This window comes from Sinocyclocheilus anshuiensis, unplaced genomic scaffold (assembly GCF_001515605.1).
Source record: "Sinocyclocheilus anshuiensis isolate Anshui unplaced genomic scaffold, SAMN03320099.WGS_v1.1 scaffold510, whole genome shotgun sequence".
NCBI lineage: Eukaryota > Metazoa > Chordata > Actinopteri > Cypriniformes > Cyprinidae > Sinocyclocheilus > Sinocyclocheilus anshuiensis.
Genome location: NW_015542360.1, coordinates 761,365 through 783,497, shown reverse-complemented (window position 1 = coordinate 783,497; position 22,133 = coordinate 761,365). Strand labels below are relative to the sequence as shown.

The window sequence follows — 22,133 nt, the reverse complement described above, 5'->3', positions numbered from 1 at the left end:
GTGTCAATGTGATAAGAGCTGGGTTCTTGTTCATGTGCATCAAGGTAGTCAATGAATTTGCTTTTACGGAATCACTCTAGATAATGCATCCACTCAGTCATTACAGCTGCGCAAGAAATCAAAAATGCTGATGTAAGCACTATGTAAGCTTCACACTCATTTGTATAAGAGCACTTGGCATATTCTAAGAATAATTGTTGAAACGATCACTTACTACATTTACTGACAACACTAAATGAATAAGTAGTAGTTCACATAGGACATGCAATTGTTTTCAAAAACAGTTTGATAAAGAACATTACAATGACTTTTTATAATATAAACTGTTTAACTGGTGTGAGAGTGAGATAATGGGAAAAGTCAGACAATACACAAACTTATGTGAACAGCACCATTTTACAAAAAATTGCTGCCTTAATTGTAGATTATTACTAGTTGGGCATGAGGGCTTAAAATAACAAAACAATGGGAGCTGAATGTATATATTGAGTATGGTCAGAATCCACAACTGGGCCTTTGGCCAGTCGATTAATCCTGTGATCTCAGGGAGACATGGAGGCGAGAGGGAGCACCAGTCAGAAGGCATGAAGGGAACGTCCCGTTGGCCCCCGGGGTGCGGGGTCTGCACCACAACCTAGAGCTCTGACAAAAGGCTCTGGCTTTATTTACCGTCTCTGTTTTGACAGCAGAGGAGTGCTAAGAATGTCAGACACCATGACAGGATTGAACTGGATCTTGTGAAGCTCTTCTAGCAGAGCAGGGGGTGGACAGATAAAAAGACACAAGTCGGTGTGTTTGAAAGAAAAGTTTCAGGATTTTTGTATGGCCAAAGTGTGTCATGAGAGGTGCTCTTTAAAAAAAACAGGCTTTCTACAGAAAGCACTTAACTTAAGTCTAAAACAAAGATCTGACCGTCCTCAAAGATTTAATAATGTCTTCACACACAACATAAACATAATTAAGCATTATAACTAAAGCAAAAGTGCTGTTGTACAGGATATCAATGAGTAGCATGAGTAATGTGATACTTGCAAAAATACATTTTTGCACTTACGTCATTTGGAATGAGAAGTTCTTGTGATGCTGTCTGGGAACTGGACTCGATACCTGCTGGAAGAAGAATAGGTACCAAGTTAACAAACGATAGTAGAATTCACTGCTTGCTTTCTTCTTTCTTTCCCTTTCTTTTTGTTCAGCATTTGTGTTCTTCTAAATTTGACAGAAGCTCCTCTGAACTTATGTGGATAAGAGTAATCTTAGGATGTGTTATTTTCACCCATCATGCACAGCGCATTTTCTTTCTCCCTTTACTCTTTTGTATGTTCATTGTAAATAACAACCTAAAGGAAGAACAGTGAAACAGTTCAGGTTAATTCACTGATGCGATGAAGTTACAGCCCAAAACCAATTTTTAACTCATTCAGACTATTTAAAAAGCAAGGACTGTAACAAATCAGCAGCATCAAACCAAATCGCAATCTGTTTAATTGGATCAACATAGCAACAGTAGCTCAACTTATGGCATGAGTTTAGGGAGGGACGACCGACCTGGAATTGTTTTTAAAATGATATATGGTGTGTAAATCATAAAGGTTCTTTATCCTTGCATCCTGGAAATAAAAAAAAACAGGTTATACCAGCCTAAAGTTGTCAAGCTGTTTCAGAACAAGGTTAACCAGCTCAACTAAGTCCCCATTAGCTTAGTCAGGGTGGTTAACCAGGATACCCTTAACCCTCATATCCCGATAGTCACTAGTCCAACTGATCAACCACTTAGACTAGGTTACCTCACAAACTACTAAATGTATAACCCTTTTAAATTGGTTTACCATAAAAGAGCCTCTTAGCTTGTTCATAAGCCAAAACCAAAACCTAGGCCTGTGAATCAACATTATGCCACTAATGCTCGGTAGAGATTAAATTAGTGCTGGGCAGTAAGACCAAAAATTGATATCACGGTATTTTTCAAAATTATACCAGTTTCATGGTATAGGATGGTATTTATTTTGTTCATGCATGACCAGGTGTTAACCACATTTTCTACTGATTGAGAGAGGAAATAATGCAGTACATGGACTTAGAATGCCCTATTTTACTGTCATGATTCCAAACAGTCAAGCTGGTCCTCAGCTGGTCATGAGCTGGTTTAAGCTGGTCCTAAGCTGGTCATGAGCTGGTAATGTGCTGGTCCTAAGCTGGTCCTGAGCAGGAACTAGTTGCTTAGGACCAACACATGACCAGCTTAAACCAGCTCATGACCACAGGTTAATTCACTGATGCGATGAAGTTACAGCCCAAAACCAATTTTTAACTCATTCAGACTATTTAAAAAGCAAGGACTGTAACAAATCAGCAGCATCAAACCAAATCGCAATCTGTTTAATTGGATCAACATAGCAACAGTAGCTCAACTTATGGCATGAGTTTAGGGAGGGACGACCGACCTGGAATTGTTTTTAAAATGATATATGGTGTGTAAATCATAAAGGTTCTTTATCCTTGCATCCTGGAAATAAAAAAAAACAGGTTATACCAGCCTAAAGTTGTCAAGCTGTTTCAGAACAAGGTTAACCAGCTCAACTAAGTCCCCATTAGCTTAGTCAGGGTGGTTAACCAGGATACCCTTAACCCTCATATCCCGATAGTCACTAGTCCAACTGATCAACCACTTAGACTAGGTTACCTCACAAACTACTAAATGTATAACCCTTTTAAATTGGTTTACCATAAAAGAGCCTCTTAGCTTGTTCATAAGCCAAAACCAAAACCTAGGCCTGTGAATCAACATTATGCCACTAATGCTCGGTAGAGATTAAATTAGTGCTGGGCAGTAAGACCAAAAATTGATATCACGGTATTTTTCAAAATTATACCAGTTTCATGGTATAGGATGGTATTTATTTTGTTCATGCATGACCAGGTGTTAACCACATTTTCTACTGATTGAGAGAGGAAATAATGCAGTACATGGACTTAGAATGCCCTATTTTACTGTCATGATTCCAAACAGTCAAGCTGGTCCTCAGCTGGTCATGAGCTGGTTTAAGCTGGTCCTAAGCTGGTCATGAGCTGGTAATGTGCTGGTCCTAAGCTGGTCCTGAGCAGGAACTAGTTGCTTAGGACCAACACATGACCAGCTTAAACCAGCTCATGACCAGCTCAAACCAGCAGCCATGCTTCAAAACATACCTAACCAGCATAGGCTGGGGTTTTTTTTCAACAGGGATGGGCACAGAGCGAGCCTGTTTCTCTTTCCATCTACTTCCTGTCTCAGCAGGAGGCCCAGACCCAGCAGTGCCTCCCAACCCAACAGGGGCCTATTTAATAGACTGAAACATTGCCTTGACTGATGAGCTTTTTACCTCAGACATAATCGAATTCCCCAGCCATATCATGATAGGATGTGCTCTTGTAGTTTTAGCGGCAGGGGGCAACTATTAAATTTGTTTCGACCACTCAATTCCTTGAAAGGGCTTTTTGATTCTCACATTTGCTCCAAAAGTGCTTATTTACGTAATATTCAACAGTCTGTTGGCTTTAGAGGGCCTACACAACAAAACCTTTGGCAAATGTTGGGAAAGTCCATACAACTTGAAAGACATCGCTGAATATCTTGGGGTGGCTGTATAATTGGATGTCTGGTTCTGTGCAAGGGAAAAAAAGTGAAGGAGCAAGAAAAGAAGACAGTCCCTCCTTTTTCTTTAGCTGGACATTTGTCATGGCTCTGAGAAGCCCCAGGAGCTGACTGTGGAGCCTTGTAAAGCTTGGCCCCATTTTTGCAGCTGTAATCTGCATGTGCAGTATGCTCCATGGAGCTCAGGTGTATTACCTTGAACTTGGGTGGCCTCTGGGTCTTTGGGAGGTCTGTTTGATTCCATGTACTTAAGCTTGAGTTCTCAGGTGGAATTGTGTCACATACACACTCACTGTACGAGGAGATTTAGCGCTGCTAAAGCAGACTTGTGCTTCTGGGTAAATATAAGGTGTTTTTGCACTAGAGTTCTCTCAATAAGAAGTTTAGACCGATTAGAAGTAGAGTAAAAGTTAACCAAATGGAAAAAGCACCTACCTTTTGCATTTACACTGTTCCTGGCCTTTGAAAACATAACCAGATCACCTCTACACCATATTCCAGTGAACAATTTAAAAGGGGAATCCTGCTTGTGTGACCAAGGTGGCAACAAGCTGATTACAATCTATGCCACTGTCTAACCCATAATTTGTGTGATCTGCCTCCATCCCAACCATTATCATCCTCTTCAAAGAGACTCGGATTGGCAAAACATACCAGACAGAACTGGGGTGGCCGTTGGTTGAGCTATGGGGGCAAGACCGTGCTGCATGGACAACTGGTGCAACTTGGCCAACTGAGAAACAAAGAGAAAGAAAAATGGGAGGGAAATGTCATTTCAATCGTATGAAAGGGTTTTATTATCAGAAGACACAGCTGAGAATTGAACCATACTGTATAGTTCATTCACAATTGTAAAACAAGCTCATTTACTTCACAAAAAGAACACTCAACTAATGGAAGTTATGCAGTATGAAGATGGTTTTCAGAAATTCTCTCTAAAGCTTCTTACCTCTGAGTGTGGAATGCCGTATTGGTTTTGTACAGTATAAGCCTGAAAGAGAAATAGTAACAAGTGTTAAAATTGAAAGATACACTTAGAACATATTATTAAATCATTCTTTTTAAGCTCCTCATAACTATTTAACTCTTTCACCACCATTGAAGGAATTTTCTGGCAATCCATGTTTTCACTGTTTTACGGTAAGGGGCACTATTGTGCATCTTCTACAGAAATTCAGATCAGGAAACAAGCGGTAGAAGCTATCATCAAACAGTTAACAGCATTTAAATCAAAACTGCCTAATGTTATTGAAAGAAATGTTGAACCCTCAAAGAGGTATAGAACTTTCGCACACGCTAAACATTGAAGCTGTTAAATTATGAATGTATGTTGATATGTAATTGGTATATATCTATACAAGATATAAACATAAAAGCCTAGAGTTGTTTGCTGGTCTTCTCTTTTCTGTTGCCTGATTTTAGAAAGTATTTGGGCACTTGTCAACTGGTCAGGCCAGAACTAGGGGGTCTCTGACCCCTCTAGACCACCCTCCCACCTTTATAATTCAACAACTTTCTAAAGGGGACAGATGTGAAACTAGAAGATCTCTGAATCAAGGCTTCTTCATCAAAGAGAATGAGAAGCCAAATAGCCAGATGCAAAAGCTACAGAGAACGCTGTGTGCTGTTCCCAGAGGTTCTCTTGCATAAGCCTGTTTAAAAGTTTAAACACGTGGAAGAGAGATGGAGAGAGAAAAACCGAGGGAGGATAAAATGGAAAATAAAATAAAAAAAGATCAATGATGCAGAAATGGCAGTCCATGTTGAGGAGCAACCCTAGTTTGTGTCTCTGGTAGCCAAGTTAATAAAAAAAAAAAAGATTGGTCACGGCTCTCAAGGCAAACATTGTTTAGGGGGAAAAAACCATGACCCTTCTTTGTCAGGACAGATTTAGCTTGTCTCCGGAGGTGAGCTCAGAGTTTGCTACGTGACTGGCACCCCTACCCTTCAATGTCTCTGATAGGCTCCCATTTTGTTTTGCTATCTTTATTGTTTGTCCTCCTGTTCCTTTTCAATGTGTGCTTAAAATGTTAAAAATACAGCTTGCTTGCTTCTATGGAGCACAAAAAAGGGGTTTGCAAACTAGAAGGTCATGGACACAATCGCAAACTAAGACGAGCACTATATTCCAAGACATATCAAGTAATACAACAGCTTTGTGTGAGCAAAGACCGCAATTTAAGTTCAAACCTGACAACGTAATATCATTACCATATAAAAGAGCACACGCCAATATCCGAATTTCTATGCTTGAGAAAAAGAAAAAGAAAAAGAAAAACTTAACTGAGTCTGAAATTGAGGTCCTGCTGGCGGAGTTAGAGGTTCGTGCGGGGACGCTTTTTATTTAACAATGTGTAATCATTCTGTGGACAAACAATGTGTGTGGTTATATTTTTTCTATTGACTATTATCAAAATTAGTACTTCTAGAAACAACAGAAATAATAGTAGTAGTAGTAGTAGTAGTAGTAATTATAAAACAATTAGGTTTCCAAAAGTAAGAATAAACTACGAATTCAAGTAAAATTTTCAGTCATCTTATAAAAAGTGAGCCATCCTACTTTTAAAATCACTTGCTATGACAACTAATAAAGTTTATCACGAAATTCTTGCAAAACTTTAAAAAACATTATTGCAAGAAAAATTGGACGTTTCATATCATAATAAAATAAATTATTACTTACGCATTAGTAGTAAATCAAGACTTTGCAAGTTCTCTTGTAAAATAAAATAAAAAACAACAACATGGGATAAACTGTGTACAGAAAGCGAGTAAAGAACTCTCAACATTAGGCTACTAAAAAGGTCAGTTTAATCTCGCAAAAACTCCCGTTAATAAAAAATCCGACTACACTGCATTAATCTCTTACACTGCATCTTTGTTGTTTATGATGAATTCAGTGCTGGCACGTACACCGCTTTTATTATTATTGCAGCTTAGATGTTCAAATAGCTGCAGTACTCCGAGTTTGCCACAAGGAAAAGTGCGTACGCCTGCTCAGACCCTGACATTTTTATAAATATGAACGTTGCCGTGGATTTTAGCGTACGCACACTCTAAGACCAAATCTGTGCGTACACACATTTTATAAATGAGGCCCCTGGACGTGTCATTTGAATGCAAATGAGATTTGAGAGCCGAGGAGAAGATTAGAGTCGGCATGAAATGAAAATTCACTATATCTGTTTTCTAAATGCATGTTCACATTTGGATCTATATTGATCTTGTAATGTTTAAATCAAAATGACTTCTCCGGTGATGTATGATTCAGAAGACTTGGAATATAGCGAAGTCATATGGACCTCTTTAATGGCAATTTATTTCTGGAGCCTGATAGTCCTCAAAAAGGTTAGGAGCAAAATGAGGGTAAGGAAATAACCTGGAATTTAATTTGGTTGAACAATTACTTGGTTTCAAAAGCTACCGGGTAAGGACTTAAGTTAACAAAAAGGAGGTGGAGCTTTCATCATTTCAGTCATTTCTATATTTCTTTCCTTCCTGTTCTCTGAGCTCAAAACGCTAATGTACGATAATGTAGAAAAGCATTAATCGCCTGGCTGAGCCACTTAACGCAGCGTAATCCTTATGCACACACACACATATGTGGTGCCTTCATTAGCGAGAGCCGTGGTGATGTCAGTCCCCTGTCTCCTGGCAGACAGCATTTATCTCTGCTCGTTTAAGAGAATGTCAGTGACACCTCGTCCTTACAGCTCTCGAGGTAGAGTGTGTGTGTATTGGAAGGTCACATGGTTCCCCTTTTTAGCCTTCACATCAGCATTAGTCAGAGGTGGCTGACACTTAAAGGAACAGTTCACCCAAAAAAGAAAATTGTCATCATTAATTCACTCTCAAAACACAGGATGATTTCAGTAATATTCATGCGGTTGTTTTCCATACAACGAAAGCAGGCAGTGACCAGGGAATGTCAATCTCAAAAAAGGACATAAATGTAGTCCATAAAACTTCTTAAGTCATAAAACAGTTTTGTATGAGGAACAGACCATAATTTTAGTTGTTTTACTGAAAATGTTTGCCCTCCGCCATAGCTCTTTGTTTGCTGGCATGACACATATGATATTCCAGGTCTGATAGTGACAACAAATGCCACTGGTTCTCACGTCTCATAAATGAACCACCGTTTGAGTGCAAATGTGCGCTTATGTAAATAAAATCAGCTTAGACATTCTGCTAAACATCTCTTCTGGGTTTCACAGAAAAACAAAAATCTCATAGATTTGCAATCACATAAAGGTTGGTAAATGTTATTTTTTAGGAAATACTCCTTTTATACACACTTAACAGTCTTAACCTTAATATTGTGTCTCCAGGCCATGATAAACATTCTTTTACAACTGTGTTTAACTGCTGACTAGTAAAACTTGCACATATACACTGATAACAGTCTGCCCAGAAGACCTGAACATTAAGTCGAGAGATTATCAGTCATTCACACCATCATAGTATCCTCAAATGAACTTCCCACAGCAGCAGAGTATCCTGTAACTAAAACATCCAGAATAAATGTTTCTCACAGAAACATCAGTGATAAGCACCTTATACTGTTAAAGTACAGTGATATTTTTTTCCACCCTGTAAATTATACACTTCAAAGCTAAGTTGTTTGCAAACTTAGCAAGTAAGATGAAAAATCAACTTAAATTTTGGTCAGTTCCTCACAAAATATATGGATGCATGCATTTTATAATATGTTGCATTTATTTATTTTATTTTATTTATTTTTTTAGCTCATAATTGTGTATGTGAGCTACATGAAAACAGAAAAGTAAGTGTTTTGGGGTAAAAATGTCTTTATTGCTAAATCTTTTAAAATGTTGTAAATATAAAAGGGCCAAAGCTACGGCCTTGGGGGACACCCTATATTTCATACCTGCAAAGTTTACACAAATGTACAAAATCAAGTCAAAACTCAGTTCTCAACAAAAATCAATACAATTACAGCAGATCGATGGTAAAGCCATGCTTGAACTGAATGTCAAGTGGAAAAACAATCTCATGTCTAAAAACAGTAATTGCTGTATAGTCTCACTCCCTTGCTCAAGTGTGGAGGACACTGGCTGCAACATACGGCAGGAGGAATGATAGAGGGGAACAGAATTCCCATCTCCATGCAGGGGCGAAAGAGGCAAATAAAGAAAGAGTGGGAAGCAGAGCTCCCTATTTTATCCTTCATGGATAAATGATACTCACTTGTTGCAGATCCAGCCCTCCCTGAGCCACTGAGAAAAGCGGGTGAGACGCAAACTCTGACGTTTCGAAAACCTTAAAAAGGCAAATAGGGGACAGAGACACAAACCAAGGCTTAATTTGCATGTCATTAGTCTTACGAATATGCATATTTCGCATGTACATTAGCGTCAATTTTGCTATCATTACCATTAGGCGTGATTTGAATTCAGACAGAAGAGCGTTAAAAAAAAGATGAAGCAATGAACATTAATTTCATTATTAGACATTAATCTTACTCATCATGACAGACAGGTAAATATATCAAACAGACGATGCATCATAAGTGCACACGTCAAAGTTTCTGCCAGTCCGATTAATTACACCATTGGCAAATGACTTCACAACACTTTTAATTGTGAGGAATATTCATGAGCCCGATTGATCTTAATGCTACTGTTATTCATGCATAGGAGTGTTGATAATGAATAGCTGTGTCAACATGAATAAACATAACGGCCTCTTCTACTCTCTTCTGGAGACGTGTTGTGATGTGAAGTGAGTAACGGTGCAAACAATAGATTAAAGAGTGAAACAATAGACCTTAGTCTGGATAGATGGCATACTTCATTTGATGGGGATGAAAACAAGGCTGTGAAGAATGGAAGCACAGTTTGTTCAAAGGCCATTAAATCCGACAACTGAAGTAAGAATGGTTTTACAAACAAATTTAGTCGAAGCACTCAAAATATATCTTCCGACAAAACTGAGACTCGTGAACGCTTTTTACACACAAATTTGTTCAGCTTGTGTTTCAGGTTTTGAATATACTTCCATTCCTGAATCCCATTTTCATTTGTGCCAAATTAAACATGCCATTCACACTGAATAAGGTCTATTGAGTCTGTAAGAATTTCTCGCAATATGATATTAGCTGCATGACAGATTTATAACAGTGTAACCTAATAAATGGAACTAAACCTTAGATGTATTTATTCATGTTTGCAATACTTTGTTTACATGACTTCAGTCCATGTCATTAATGAGAACACACAACAAACAAGCTTAGAAATATTTCATAAACACAGACTGTCCCAACCAATACCTTTCATTGATGGACAGACGCTTTTTATTAAAGGAAATGGAGGCAGCATGCTGTCAGCTGTGTGGCGCTTTATGAAGCTCTACAATATTAAGTCAACTGAATATTAAGTATGTTCAGTGCACACAGCATATTTACAGGTGGGGTTTGTGTTTTTGGTGATGTTAATTGGATCTGCTTGATCCCAGCACTAAGTATGAGGGTTATATTTGAGACAATTAAACCTTGTTCACACAGGCATCCTTTTTTTTCTTTTTTTTTTTGGTGTACGCAAACACTATTACTAGACTGATCTACAAAAAAAAAAAAAAACCTGATTTAAATACATTTATACTTTAAAATGCATGCATTCATACAATTAAATAATGTAAACCTGATAAATTTAGCACCATGGTGAGAAGCCATAATAGACATCCACAATGACAACTTGCTAATTTCAGCTGTAAAAGAAACAACTCTCTTGGCATCATGATGACACCTACGTCATGAATCTCACAATCGATGTAGCTGTACCAGACATTGACTATACTGTCTGAACAAATGGATTCCAATTTCATTCCTTGCAAAATGTCACTTTGGACAGCCAGTCCTGAAGACTGGATTTGAAAAACAAATCAGATTTGTGTGCAGTGTGAACAAGGCCTTGAAGGAATAGTTCGGCCAAAAATGAAATTCTGTCATTATTTGACTTTGAATATAATAGACTATTTGTGGACTGCTTTTGTGATTGTGTTGTCATTTTGTTGCTTGACAACTCACTTTCATTATTTAAAAAAGAGAGGCCAGGATATGCTAAATTTTCCCAGAAGGAAAAAGTAATACATTTTTAAAACTATGGTGAGTACATTATTGAAAAAAAGTTACTTTTTTGATTGAACTATTCCTTTAACACTTATTAAAGGTGCACTGTGGAATATTTGGTTCTTTAAGCAGTTAAAGTTTAAAACTTACACTGGTACGCCCTATCTAAAAAAGTAAAATTCATAACACAAAAAAAAAATCCATACATAATATCTTTTGACTCATTGAAATGAACTGTTTTAAAATAAACAATCCTACAAAATGTCTATGGACGTGACAAATTGACATTTCCTGCAAAACCTCATTGGAGACCTCAAATTATTGGTTAGTATTATTAGAAGAACAGAATGGGTGTAAGACGAGACAAATTCAGAAACAGATTTTTAATTTTTTTTTGTACTTTCTCAATAATTGATTTTTGTTCATTTGTAGTGCACCTTTAAGTGTTATGGATTTTATAAGAAAAGTAGGACGCTTAGTATTGTGGATGAAAGAACCATGTGTTTTGCCATTTTGGTGTTTATTTTTACCTGATTTCCAGCAATGAGCACTGCGCCTGGAGCAGGATTGGGGCGGTACGGAATTGTAGCACCCTTTGGAGGAGACTGCAAACATACAACAATTATTAATTTTAACTCAGAACTTTACAGATTCACCCTCAATATTAAACTTTGACTATCCTTCTCGGCTCATTCGACAATAGCGCTAAAACATCTAGAACAAATCAAGGTTTCTCTTACCTAAGGCATTTGCAAAGTCATTTGGTCATATTATCTTAATGACTGGAAATGCTGACACGGTGCACAAATGCAACATTTATCGATTGGCTCTTCATCGGATCACTTAAAAGCATACCATTATCCTCTCACAGGAAGTCATTTGGCCAAATTATTTCAGAATGCTATTTGCTCGCTCGTGATATCCTCAGATGGAAAACTTGCAATGCTGAAAATGTGCCCTGAGCATGTTTTCGTTGAGTAGCATCATAAGTCTGTTGTTCAAACCTACATTTTACACCTACAACTTTAAAAAGGAATACAATTCATTTACAAAATGACTCTGAAATCACTCTTGGCCTTTTAGTCCAAGACAAGGTGTCATCTTGGCCTGAAGGACATCCTTTATAAAATAAAACATAAGTACGCCGATAACTGACTGTACCTGCTCATATGTAATTCGATTAAGAGGTCAGAATAAGGCCAAAGTGATGAAAACCCAGTGAAGCGCATCCCCCACAATTGCTCTCAATCAAACAAAAAGAATCTTTTTAAATATTCATTGGGTGACTTTGTATAATTTGCATCCTGGAGCAGGCAGACAGCTGAGGATTCCTAAAATGGGCAGTGTAGCCGTCAACAATCTGCTCCTCATCCAGTCCATTAAAAATTAAACAGAACGAGCAGTTCGCATTCAGCACAATCCCACTGACTAAAAAGTATAAACTCTTTTTCTCAACCATTTATGTGCAAAGAAACCCATTTGAGAGCAAATGCATTTCACGCTGTGTGAGAGCTGAGACCACATTCACTAATCATTACTGTAATGATTTTTAACATGCAGTTAGTTAGTTCAAGTATCTTTGTAAAAAAAGTATTTGACATGCAAAAAGCAATAAAAATATCTGTTTAGGCTCCAGAAATTTATCATATCCATTTATCAACGCCACTAAAGCTAAAACTGAAAACCAGCATGCGGTCTTTGAAGTACAGAAGCCTTTGAAGTCTTGCAGATTAGGAATATCACACAATAGTCATCCACAACAGTTTTTCAAGGCCAATGCATGCATAAAAATCTTGTGTTAATGAAGCCAAATGGATTTGCTCGGAGTCAAATTACCTCCAGTATTACAGTGCAGATGAGCCTGACACACTGGATGATGGCATCCTGACTGCCAGATATTGTCACACCTCTCTCTGTGGAGTTAGGCAGAAGATCTCCTGCCACCTGTACCTGAGCCCCTGTTTTCTGCCAAACCAAGGAAGAACAGATCATTAGTACACTGTTTTGCCTAGGTCAGATCTGTCCAGTCCTGCTCCTGGAGAGCCAGCTTCATGCAGAGTTTAGCTCCCACACACCTGTCTGACAGGTGAGACCTTAAATAGCATGTTTAGGTTGAGATGTCTTTATTTAGGGTTGGAGTTCAGTAAGAACTTGCTCCTACAAAAGCAGGATTGGACACCCCTGACCTAGGTAACGGAAAATGAGGACCAACCCAAACCTTAAAGGGATAGTTCACCCAAAAGATGAAAATTCTGTCATTAATTACTCACCCTCATGTCGTTCCAAACCCACCTTCGTGCAACTTTGGAACACAAATTAAGATATTTTTGATGAAATCCGAGAGCTTTCCGACCCTACATAGACAAGGCCCAGAATGGTGGTAAGGACATCTTTAAAATAGTCCATGTGACATCATTGGTTGAACCTTAATTTTATAAAGCTATGAGAATACTTTTTTGTGTGCAAAGAAAACAAAAATAATGACTTAATAATGGCACCACATGGTACTCTCGTGAATGCACGGAAGAAAATATATTGTTGAATAAAGTCATTATTTTTGTTTTCTTTGTGCACAAAAAAGAGTTCTCGTAGCTTCATAAAATTACAGTTGAACCACTGATGTCACATGGACTATTATAACAATGTCCTTACTACCTTTCTAGGCCTTTAACGTGGTAGTTGAGTTGGTGTCTATGAATTTCATCAAACATATCTTAATTTGTGTTCCAAAGATGAACGAATGTCTTACAGCTTTGGAATGACATGAGGATGAGTAATTAATGACAAAATGTCATTTTTGGGTGAACTATTCCTTTAACTTTACTGCAATCTTTCTCTTTGAAAATGTGTCCAAACTGATTTAGATAACTTAGATAACTTCTAGCAATTCCCCCCCTTAAGTATTGCTAGGTTAAAACCACCAAATACACATACATTTATAATCAAAACCATGGTGGAAACACCCTTGAATCCAAGAGTTCCTTAACCAAACCCCATGAAGCAAGAAGGTAGGACTAATACATTGAGATGCGCTGTGTTTACTTGGTGCTGCTAACTTTAAAGCCTCCAACAACCCACCGAACATACCCCGTTTCAGAACTTGCTTTCTTGCTTTGATTAGCTTAACGCACTTGATATTCCCCCAACTCCAACAACCTTCCCCACACCCCCTGCAACTGCATTACGGAACACACCAAATTTAGCATGACAGACCATTCACCATTACCTCATACCATCTTGACAGCCCAGAGACCATAAATGTAAAATAAATGGGCTTTTACTGGCATCCAAACCCATGAAATATGCAAGGGAGCAAGCAGTCCTAACATGGACGTCCTGGGGAGGAGGAAAGAAAGAGGGATATGGAAAAGCACTCACCTCTCTGATCTCTTTGATTTTGGAGCCGCCCTTGCCTATGAGGGAACCGCACTGGCTGGCCGGGATGACCAGCCGCAGCGTGACTGGAGGCTTACTGGTGACTGTGCCATTCGCCACAAGTGCAGCCAAGTCCTTGAGGGCCAAACATAGAATAAATGACGTGTTAACTGAAAGTTGTGCTGTGGCTTTTATGGTATCTTTCAAAAGAATAAGGATTTTGATTCTGAGTGGTTTGGAACCATGCTTAAAGATCTGGTCTGGTAAGTAGAAAGTTTTAGGATTGAACCTTCAAGCACTGATCCATCACTATTGTACCCTTGAGCAAGTGAATGAACCCCAGGTTACCCCCGGAGGGTATGATATCCTCATGCTACCAAGACTACTTCTACCAGCTTAACCTGGATTTTCTAGAGGGAATCAACAACACTGGTCTTTCCAAACACTAAATGGGTGCTGCCAACTGTTCCCATATTTTGCTGTAAACAAGCAAAAGTAAAAAAAAAGAAAAGCACCAGTTATTTGTTACCTGATTCAGGTAAGAGATCAGAGGCTTGGTTGTAAACAAGGAACAGCATTGCTCAACAAGATTTGAGACATGCCGTGAATTAATCTGGTGATTCCCCTTTGAAGGATGTCCTCATAATTCACAAGGATTGTTAATGTACTTTCTTTGTTCCAAGGTTTGAAAATGCCATTGTGCACCAATGACCCTTCGTGGCTTTTGATTGCAATCTGATGAAATGTTCTTTACCAAAGCCACTGTAATCAATTTCCCTATTCAGACTTTGCAGATCGATGTGCCTCGCTATCAAAAGGTTATAGCTGACTGAACACAGTTGCACCGCTGTCGAAGACACCCATTGATTTTTATGACCAAATTAAACGATATTTACCCACCTGTCATTCGCTCTGGTCTCTATCAAGATGTGACATGCATTCGCAAGGTGCGAAAACAGAACCCCAATAAAATAGCACATCTTGGCTTTTCAGAAATTTCTTATGGTTATTGCTTAAAGTAGAGCTATGCCTTCAAGTAGAGGAGGACAACTAGCGTTCCACTGTCATATTCCGGCAACTACAAGAAATCAGCTTTAGCGTCCATTATTCACCCAGTGCAGTTTCCGAAGCTTTCTCTTTAATTAAACCAGGTAATAAATATCAGCCCAAATCGTGGCCCACCACTGCTGCAATCAATTAGGGGGGAGCAGGAATCTTGCCGGGTTTGAAATGTTAATAGCGTGTGCTGTCTCTCTGCCCATCAAACCAGACCTCACCTACGTGAGTCGAATGAATACGCCTCAAGTGGCGTCTCGGAAAGTAGAGCTAGTGAGTCTTTTTCTTCTCTGTTTAGTGTTTCCATCAGCGTTAGGGGTTTGGAGACGCTGTTTGTTGTGTTCTTTCAACGTCTCGCCCCGAAACCTCCAGAGAACGAAGGGGAGGTGGAAAAAAATAACTCTGTGCATCTTTTCTTGCCGATGCTATGGAAAGGAATATGGCTGACTGAAATTATATTCTCTATTTCTTTCTGTTCCCAGTGCCTCTTTGTGGCCCTCTGTAGTATTTCTCAGTAGAATTAGGAGTGATATTAATATGCCTCATTCTTAATAACAGTGACTAAAGGATGTCCACTCCCCTGATTCATTCTTGATGTAGGACGTCACACAAAGCCTTTACCCCTCATCCCTCTCGTCTCATTTAACAACCCTCCTGGATAATAAAATATCAATTTAGATATTACTCTCAGCAGATTGACTCTGTCTTATTTGCATATTAGCTGTTGAGTAAGGGGGTCCTGGCTCAGAATTTATGACAATTTCTAAAGGCTCTTGATCTGATGCAACTAAAGAGCTGTTTTAAAGCTGCAATCTAAAGCATATGCAACAACAACTCAGGGTTGACAGCATGTGGGTGAAGTCAAAAACAATTTCTGAAGCAAAGCAAGAAATGTTTAGTGCCATTCAAGTGCCTTCTGTTGTTCTAGTACCACGAATCAACAGCAACAATATAACATTCTATAAATAATACAAAAAAGTACAAATAAATTACCCTTGTTGTGTCTATTTTATGTGGATATGGATCTCAAGCATTAAAATTATGATGATAAATTGTTATTATTATTATTATACACTGTAACATGATTTTTTGAAGTTGTAAATAATACATTAGATTAGATATTCTAATGTAAATAATATATTATAATACATAAGCTTATTGGTTGAAGTTTTACAAGAAAATACTTTTCTGCTTAAATTTAATGTTTGAATGTTAATTTATTTGTAATTACTTGTGAAATGTACCATATATTTAATTATGTTGTAATAATAATAAATCTATCATGGCAGATTTCTAATGTGAATGCATTTAGTTTTATATTTATTATTTTAACATGATTGCTTAATAATTTAAACAGGGTTCTGTTACTGATTCCAAATTACATGAAACAATTGATTGTTAGTAAGTTAGTAACGTAATCCATTACATTACATATTTTAGGTAATATAATCAGACAACTTTTTGATTACTTTTCTATTTGTTTGTCACATTGATTTAAATAGGATAATCTTATACCATATTGATATGAAATACAAAGAGTAAGAAAATATATTACATTTGTTGTTATTAACAACATGAAGTGCATTAAACATTATATTACGTCAAGGTATCCCCAACTGAGTTTGGGAACTGCAGGGGGTTCATGGGTTTAATGAAAAGCTGATAATTAATTAGATCACAAAAAAATGTAAGTAAATAATTTGAAAATAACATTAATAAAAAAAAACGCACTTACTAAAAAAATGAAATATTCCGTTTGTGTGAACATTGTGAACATTAACCAACATCAGAGAACCGTGAACAAGCAAATGTGATATATAATTATTAAAATATTTATTTTAAAATATCAGGGGTACTTCAAGTAAATATATTAGGTGAAAGAGGTTTGGCTGACAAAAATTTTGGGAATGCCTGCATTACATGGAAATAAAAAAATTATGTGAATTTATGCAATATTAATATTCATTTTTACATTGTTTGCCAAAATGTTTGCACATAAAACCATGTGGAATTCTTAGTGAATAAGACCTAGTGTCTTAGTGTCCCATGGCATGCCCTGTGAATTTTTAGCTTAAAAAACCTCAACTCTGTTCTTTTCTAGTCTAGACTTTCACAGTCTTCTCCCTAAGCTCTGAAATTCTTTGTCTATTCTGTCATATATCATCCGAAACTCTGAAACATGGTTTTTAGATGTCCTCCATGTTCTCAGCTGACTGAAAGAGCGGGCAAAAACATTCTGGATCAAAGCTGGGCCAGACCTCAATAGAGCTCCTTGTAAAATTCAACCAGTAATGCTCATTATATGCTCGGCATAAACGAACCTCGCCACCACCTCAGGGGTTTCTATGGTGACTCTTCCGTTATGGGTACGGAAACGGGCTTGTGTGGAGGACAGGGAGATTCCTAACAGATGTTTAATGAATGGCACCCTGCCTGCTATGAAAGGATATCAAATACATAATGGATTTAGCAGGAGTGAGAAGATTCATTATTACTTGGTGGGTGTAGAGCTGACATGCTGCAGGCAGACAAACACACCTCATTGACTAGCAGTTATATAACTCTACTGATGCCATTAATAAAAGTACGGATGTGGGACGCATACGTATGTATGTTTCTATAAATGACTGGGTATTTTCAGGCTTACATTTGGCTGCTTATGCATTTACCTTCAATTTTTAGAATGATTTTTAGATCCCGACCTCAGACTCATGCCATTGGTTGAGTTAACGTTGCTGTCAGGCGAGAAAGTTTTTGAAATACATGACACACATCAGCTTCAAAAGTCCCATCGCGATTTGGGAAGTCTGGCACTTTTTTCAGAGAGCTGTATGTCTCTTTTCAGCAATTGTTCACTGGCATCAGCAAGGGAATGTATCGTGTAGGGGCTCAAATTATATTTCTGAGGTTATCCTACAACAGATAGGCACCCCACTGCTATGGGACCGATTGACGATATATGAAAACTACCCACGACTCTTTCATCCAGCTGTTCTTACAAACCATGTCTCAAAATTGCTGAAATTCAAACATGCAGAGTTAAAGGGTGTTCATGCGTTCAGCCTGACAGCTTTATCTCTGCAAATCGTCCGGAAACCATTCAGTTTCTGCACAAGTCAGTTATTTGCAGACTGTGGACGATGCGATAAATTTAAAAAGGTTTTGAATAGCATTAAGTAATTATTTATTACTATCATCGAAATTGTTTCTCTGTTATTATGTTCTATTTTAACGATCTAAGCGCATGGTCTAAAGCGCATGGCGCAGGTGCACTTAGGGCGTGTCCAAATCCACTTTTGCTAGTTTAACAACGAGAAAAAACGGTCGGCGCACCCGGCGCATGGTCTAAAAGTGTTGTCCCTATTTTCTTAATGAGTAATGGGTGTCTTTTGTGCGTAACGTGCAATAAACCAATCAGAGTCTCATCTCCCATTCCCTTTAAGAGCCAGTTGCGCTTGTGCCATGGCGGATTTGCTATTTACACGGCGGAATTTGCAAGCGCAAAGACAGAACGCGTCTCCAGAGATGAAACGGAGCTGCTCGTGCACGAGCAAATAGGTAGCCTAATTCTGATACATGCAATGACTATTCATTATGACATGTAGGCATTTTTATATTTATGTAGCCTACACAATAATAATCTTTTACATTGCAATCCTTTCATTTTTAATATTTGGCATGTTTGTGTGCTGCTGTGCATCCCTGTGTGTGTAATAAGCAGAGTGTACGCACGTTGTGCACCCGCCTGTAGGCGCATATTACTAACGCGCTCTTTAAATAACAAAAAAATAAATAAATATTGCGTCAGACTTTAGACCAGGTTTTTGTTGGTCAAAGGTGCAGTCTATTTCAGTTGCCTCAAAATAGCAACGCGCCAGCAATGCGTCTGAACACATCTCGTTTTCATGTTACATTTTGTAGGGACATGCTACAAAATCACATTCAAAATGTGCAAGATTCCAGAGACCCGTTAGTTAATTTAAGTTTTTACTCACTCAAGACATGGAGACATTTTTGATCAAATGTAATGAAAACAGGGGACCAAAATGAACTCTTCTTGTCATGAGTGATATTATAATAATAATAATTTCAAAAGTTGAAAATTATTTGCTACATGTTTATTATTTCTACTGCATTTATACGTACAATTATAAGTTTTAAATTATAATTTTAGTTATATTTTTTGTTGTTGAAATGTCTTTTTATTTGAGAAGTACGTAGCATTTTTTTATGTTTATTTAAAATTTGAAAGGGGACCTATTATGCAAAAATCACTTTTATAAGGTGTCTGAACACATTGTGTGGCCGCAGTGTGTGAAAACAACCAGCCTATAATGGTAAAAAACTAGCGGTTCCAGATTTGGAAAAAGTCCCGCCCATTTGTGATGCTCTCTGCCTTATTAGCATAGATCCCGCCCTGAGTGAGCAGCAGCAGTCCGCCATTACTGTTTTCTTGCTGTAGCTGCTGGAGACACAATGTGAGCGCCAAAGAGGCATTACAAGTGTTGTGTTTCGGGATGCACCAACGGACATAGGAGTCATATTTTGTTTTCCAAATTGCCTTTCTGAAAGAACTTCTTGGCACTCTCTAAGGCTAATGTTGCTAAAGCTACCATTGTCTCTGCCTGTTTTCACTGATGCTGCCTTCACGTGCTACCAGAATGATTGTAAATAGAAATGTGGTCGTTAAAAATTGCATATGAAAGCAATGTGTCGACCGCTTGAATTTGTCCAGCTCAAAATCACAAGTGGGACTTATAAAGTTTGAGCTAGCACGCGAAGGCACCGTGAGACCAGCTGTGTCGTTATTTTTATCGCGCCGTGCTCCCCATCTGTGTAATTCATAAATACAGTACAATCAGATGACTGACTTTTGAACCGAGTATGTTTTCTGTAAAGATAACAGGCTTGTACTAATAGTGGAATGTTTATTTGCAAAGCCCAGCACATCAGAACAGAGCAGCAACACAAGGGATGATGTTTGCCAGACAGACGCAAAACCTCTGACCAAATCTGTTGGTACTCAGTTATCAATGAAGACGCTTCATGCTCACTGCAGGAGTACAGATTTGTTTATGTATTAAGTGATATTACTTATACAGTGGACGCATAACTAAACTTGTTATGCTGGAGCATGAGCATTTCACCATAGAAAAATGAGGTTGTTACAATTTTTACAGATGTTACTATTTATGATCATGAACATAAATTTACATCTGCATCCAAACTCAAGCCACTACAACTGTCAACTCAAGCTACTGTCAAATGCGTATTTCTAAGAGACAAAATTTATTATTATTAATATTACAGGCTGCACTGCAAACTGTGCTGAAGATATGAGTCATCAAAGTCAGGAACACAAACCTGCTTCATGATTTGAAACAATATCACTCATTAGAACATGCAGAAACTAAGAGATATTTTTTTCTACTGAGTTATTTATTTTGTTGAGGAAAAAGCACTGGAAAAGTGTAAAGAATTCAAAAATGTGAAGTGTTTGACCAAAGAGTCGTTTAAAACCACAATTAATGGTCTGCTTTCTACAACGTTCACTTAGGAGAAAAAAAAAATCTGTATTTAAACTAGAATTTAAATTAAAATAAGAATACATTTTTAATTAATTGTGATACTTATCGATATTGACTAATATGAAACATTTTATCGTGATAATGTTTTTGACCATATCGCCCTGCCCTACTTTGGAAATAAGTGCCTGTGGCAACATTTCTACAAAATGATAAAACGTTGCTTCTCACGTGTTTTTTGACACTTTTAAAATTAAATGTCCAGCAAGTGGCACTAAAAGCATGTTTAGTTTTATCCATGGTTTTAATTACATTGGAAATTAACACTAGGTGAGCGGCGCTAAAATGTTAGCCACATGAAACCAATCAAAAGCAAAGTGAGCTAAAGCATATCGATGGTTTTTTATCTTGCTTGTACTAGTCTTTGAGCTCTTTTATTGTGACTTGTGTTTCACGAGACTCATACCCGAGTGCTTCACAGCACAAGTGCAGTGCTGTACCGGGTGTGCCACCAAGCAAGTTTACTATGTCAGTAAAGCCACACATATGGAGCTGGTTATGTGATGCAAACATAATGTATTATATTTTACAAATCATGCACTAGAGTAAAAGTGTTTTGTGCTCATAACATAGCATTGTGCAAGGAATCACATGAAAATAAATCTTTATTAATAAATAATCTGCCTCGTATTCATAATTTGTGTGAAATGGAACAAGTTATTGGTGTTTTAATGCCACTAGTGTTCATTTCAGCTGCAAACTGCAGTGGACTGTATGTATAGGTATGTAAAATTAAGCAACACTCCACTGATTTACTTATTTGGCCAATAAGCTTCCTAAAGAGAATGACTAGTTTCACAATAAATGATCTCAAACTGTAAAGACAGAGATGTTTTAATAGTGTCTCTCATTTAAGTTCCAACAGTCCACATCAATGACTGAAAACTCTCATTCAACTTTCTGATTGTCAGAATTGTTAATAGAGGTCTCTGTGTTTCTTGAAATGCTTTAGTCTCACAGCACCACATTAAAAGAAATGATATTTTACCCAGGAATTTTTAAGTGTGAATTGAATGCGAAGAGATCAGAAGACGTTGGTCTATTGAGTATTCTTCACTGGCTACACTCAAAAACAAACATACTTCATTCAAAAAGAAGTCATGATAGCCATCATCCAATGGACTTCTGACTCATTTACTGAACTCAAGTCAGTAAGTGAAGAAAAACTGTTCAAATCATTTAAGAGTATGTTGTTATACTATTAGTACTGCATGCTATTTTTAGCTAACTGCCCTGCTTTAATCTATTGAATTGATATTGATGCTATTTGTAGGACTGATTGTGTGTCCTCTAAAGACTCTGATACTGGTGAAGCAGCACACACACACACACACACACACACACACACACAGGTGGAGCGGTGGAATAAAACACAGCACAGTGACACTGGCTG

General features: G+C 37.7%; 1 protein-coding gene across 1 annotated transcript in view; it reads right to left on the bottom strand.

Annotated features, from left to right (window-relative positions):
- LOC107691880 (poly(rC)-binding protein 4-like) overlaps positions 1-22,133 on the bottom strand; it is a 67,517-nt gene that overhangs the window by 4,470 nt on the left and 40,914 nt on the right. Inside the window, exons 6-12 of the mRNA XM_016490709.1 lie at positions 14,103-14,234; positions 12,561-12,689; positions 11,255-11,329; positions 8,846-8,917; positions 4,584-4,625; positions 4,289-4,367; positions 1,055-1,110 (exon numbers count right to left, since the gene is read on the bottom strand). Coding sequence (XP_016346195.1) covers positions 1,055-1,110; positions 4,289-4,367; positions 4,584-4,625; positions 8,846-8,917; positions 11,255-11,329; positions 12,561-12,689; positions 14,103-14,234 — 585 coding nt within the window. The remainder of the gene's footprint in view (positions 1-1,054; positions 1,111-4,288; positions 4,368-4,583; positions 4,626-8,845; positions 8,918-11,254; positions 11,330-12,560; positions 12,690-14,102; positions 14,235-22,133) is intronic.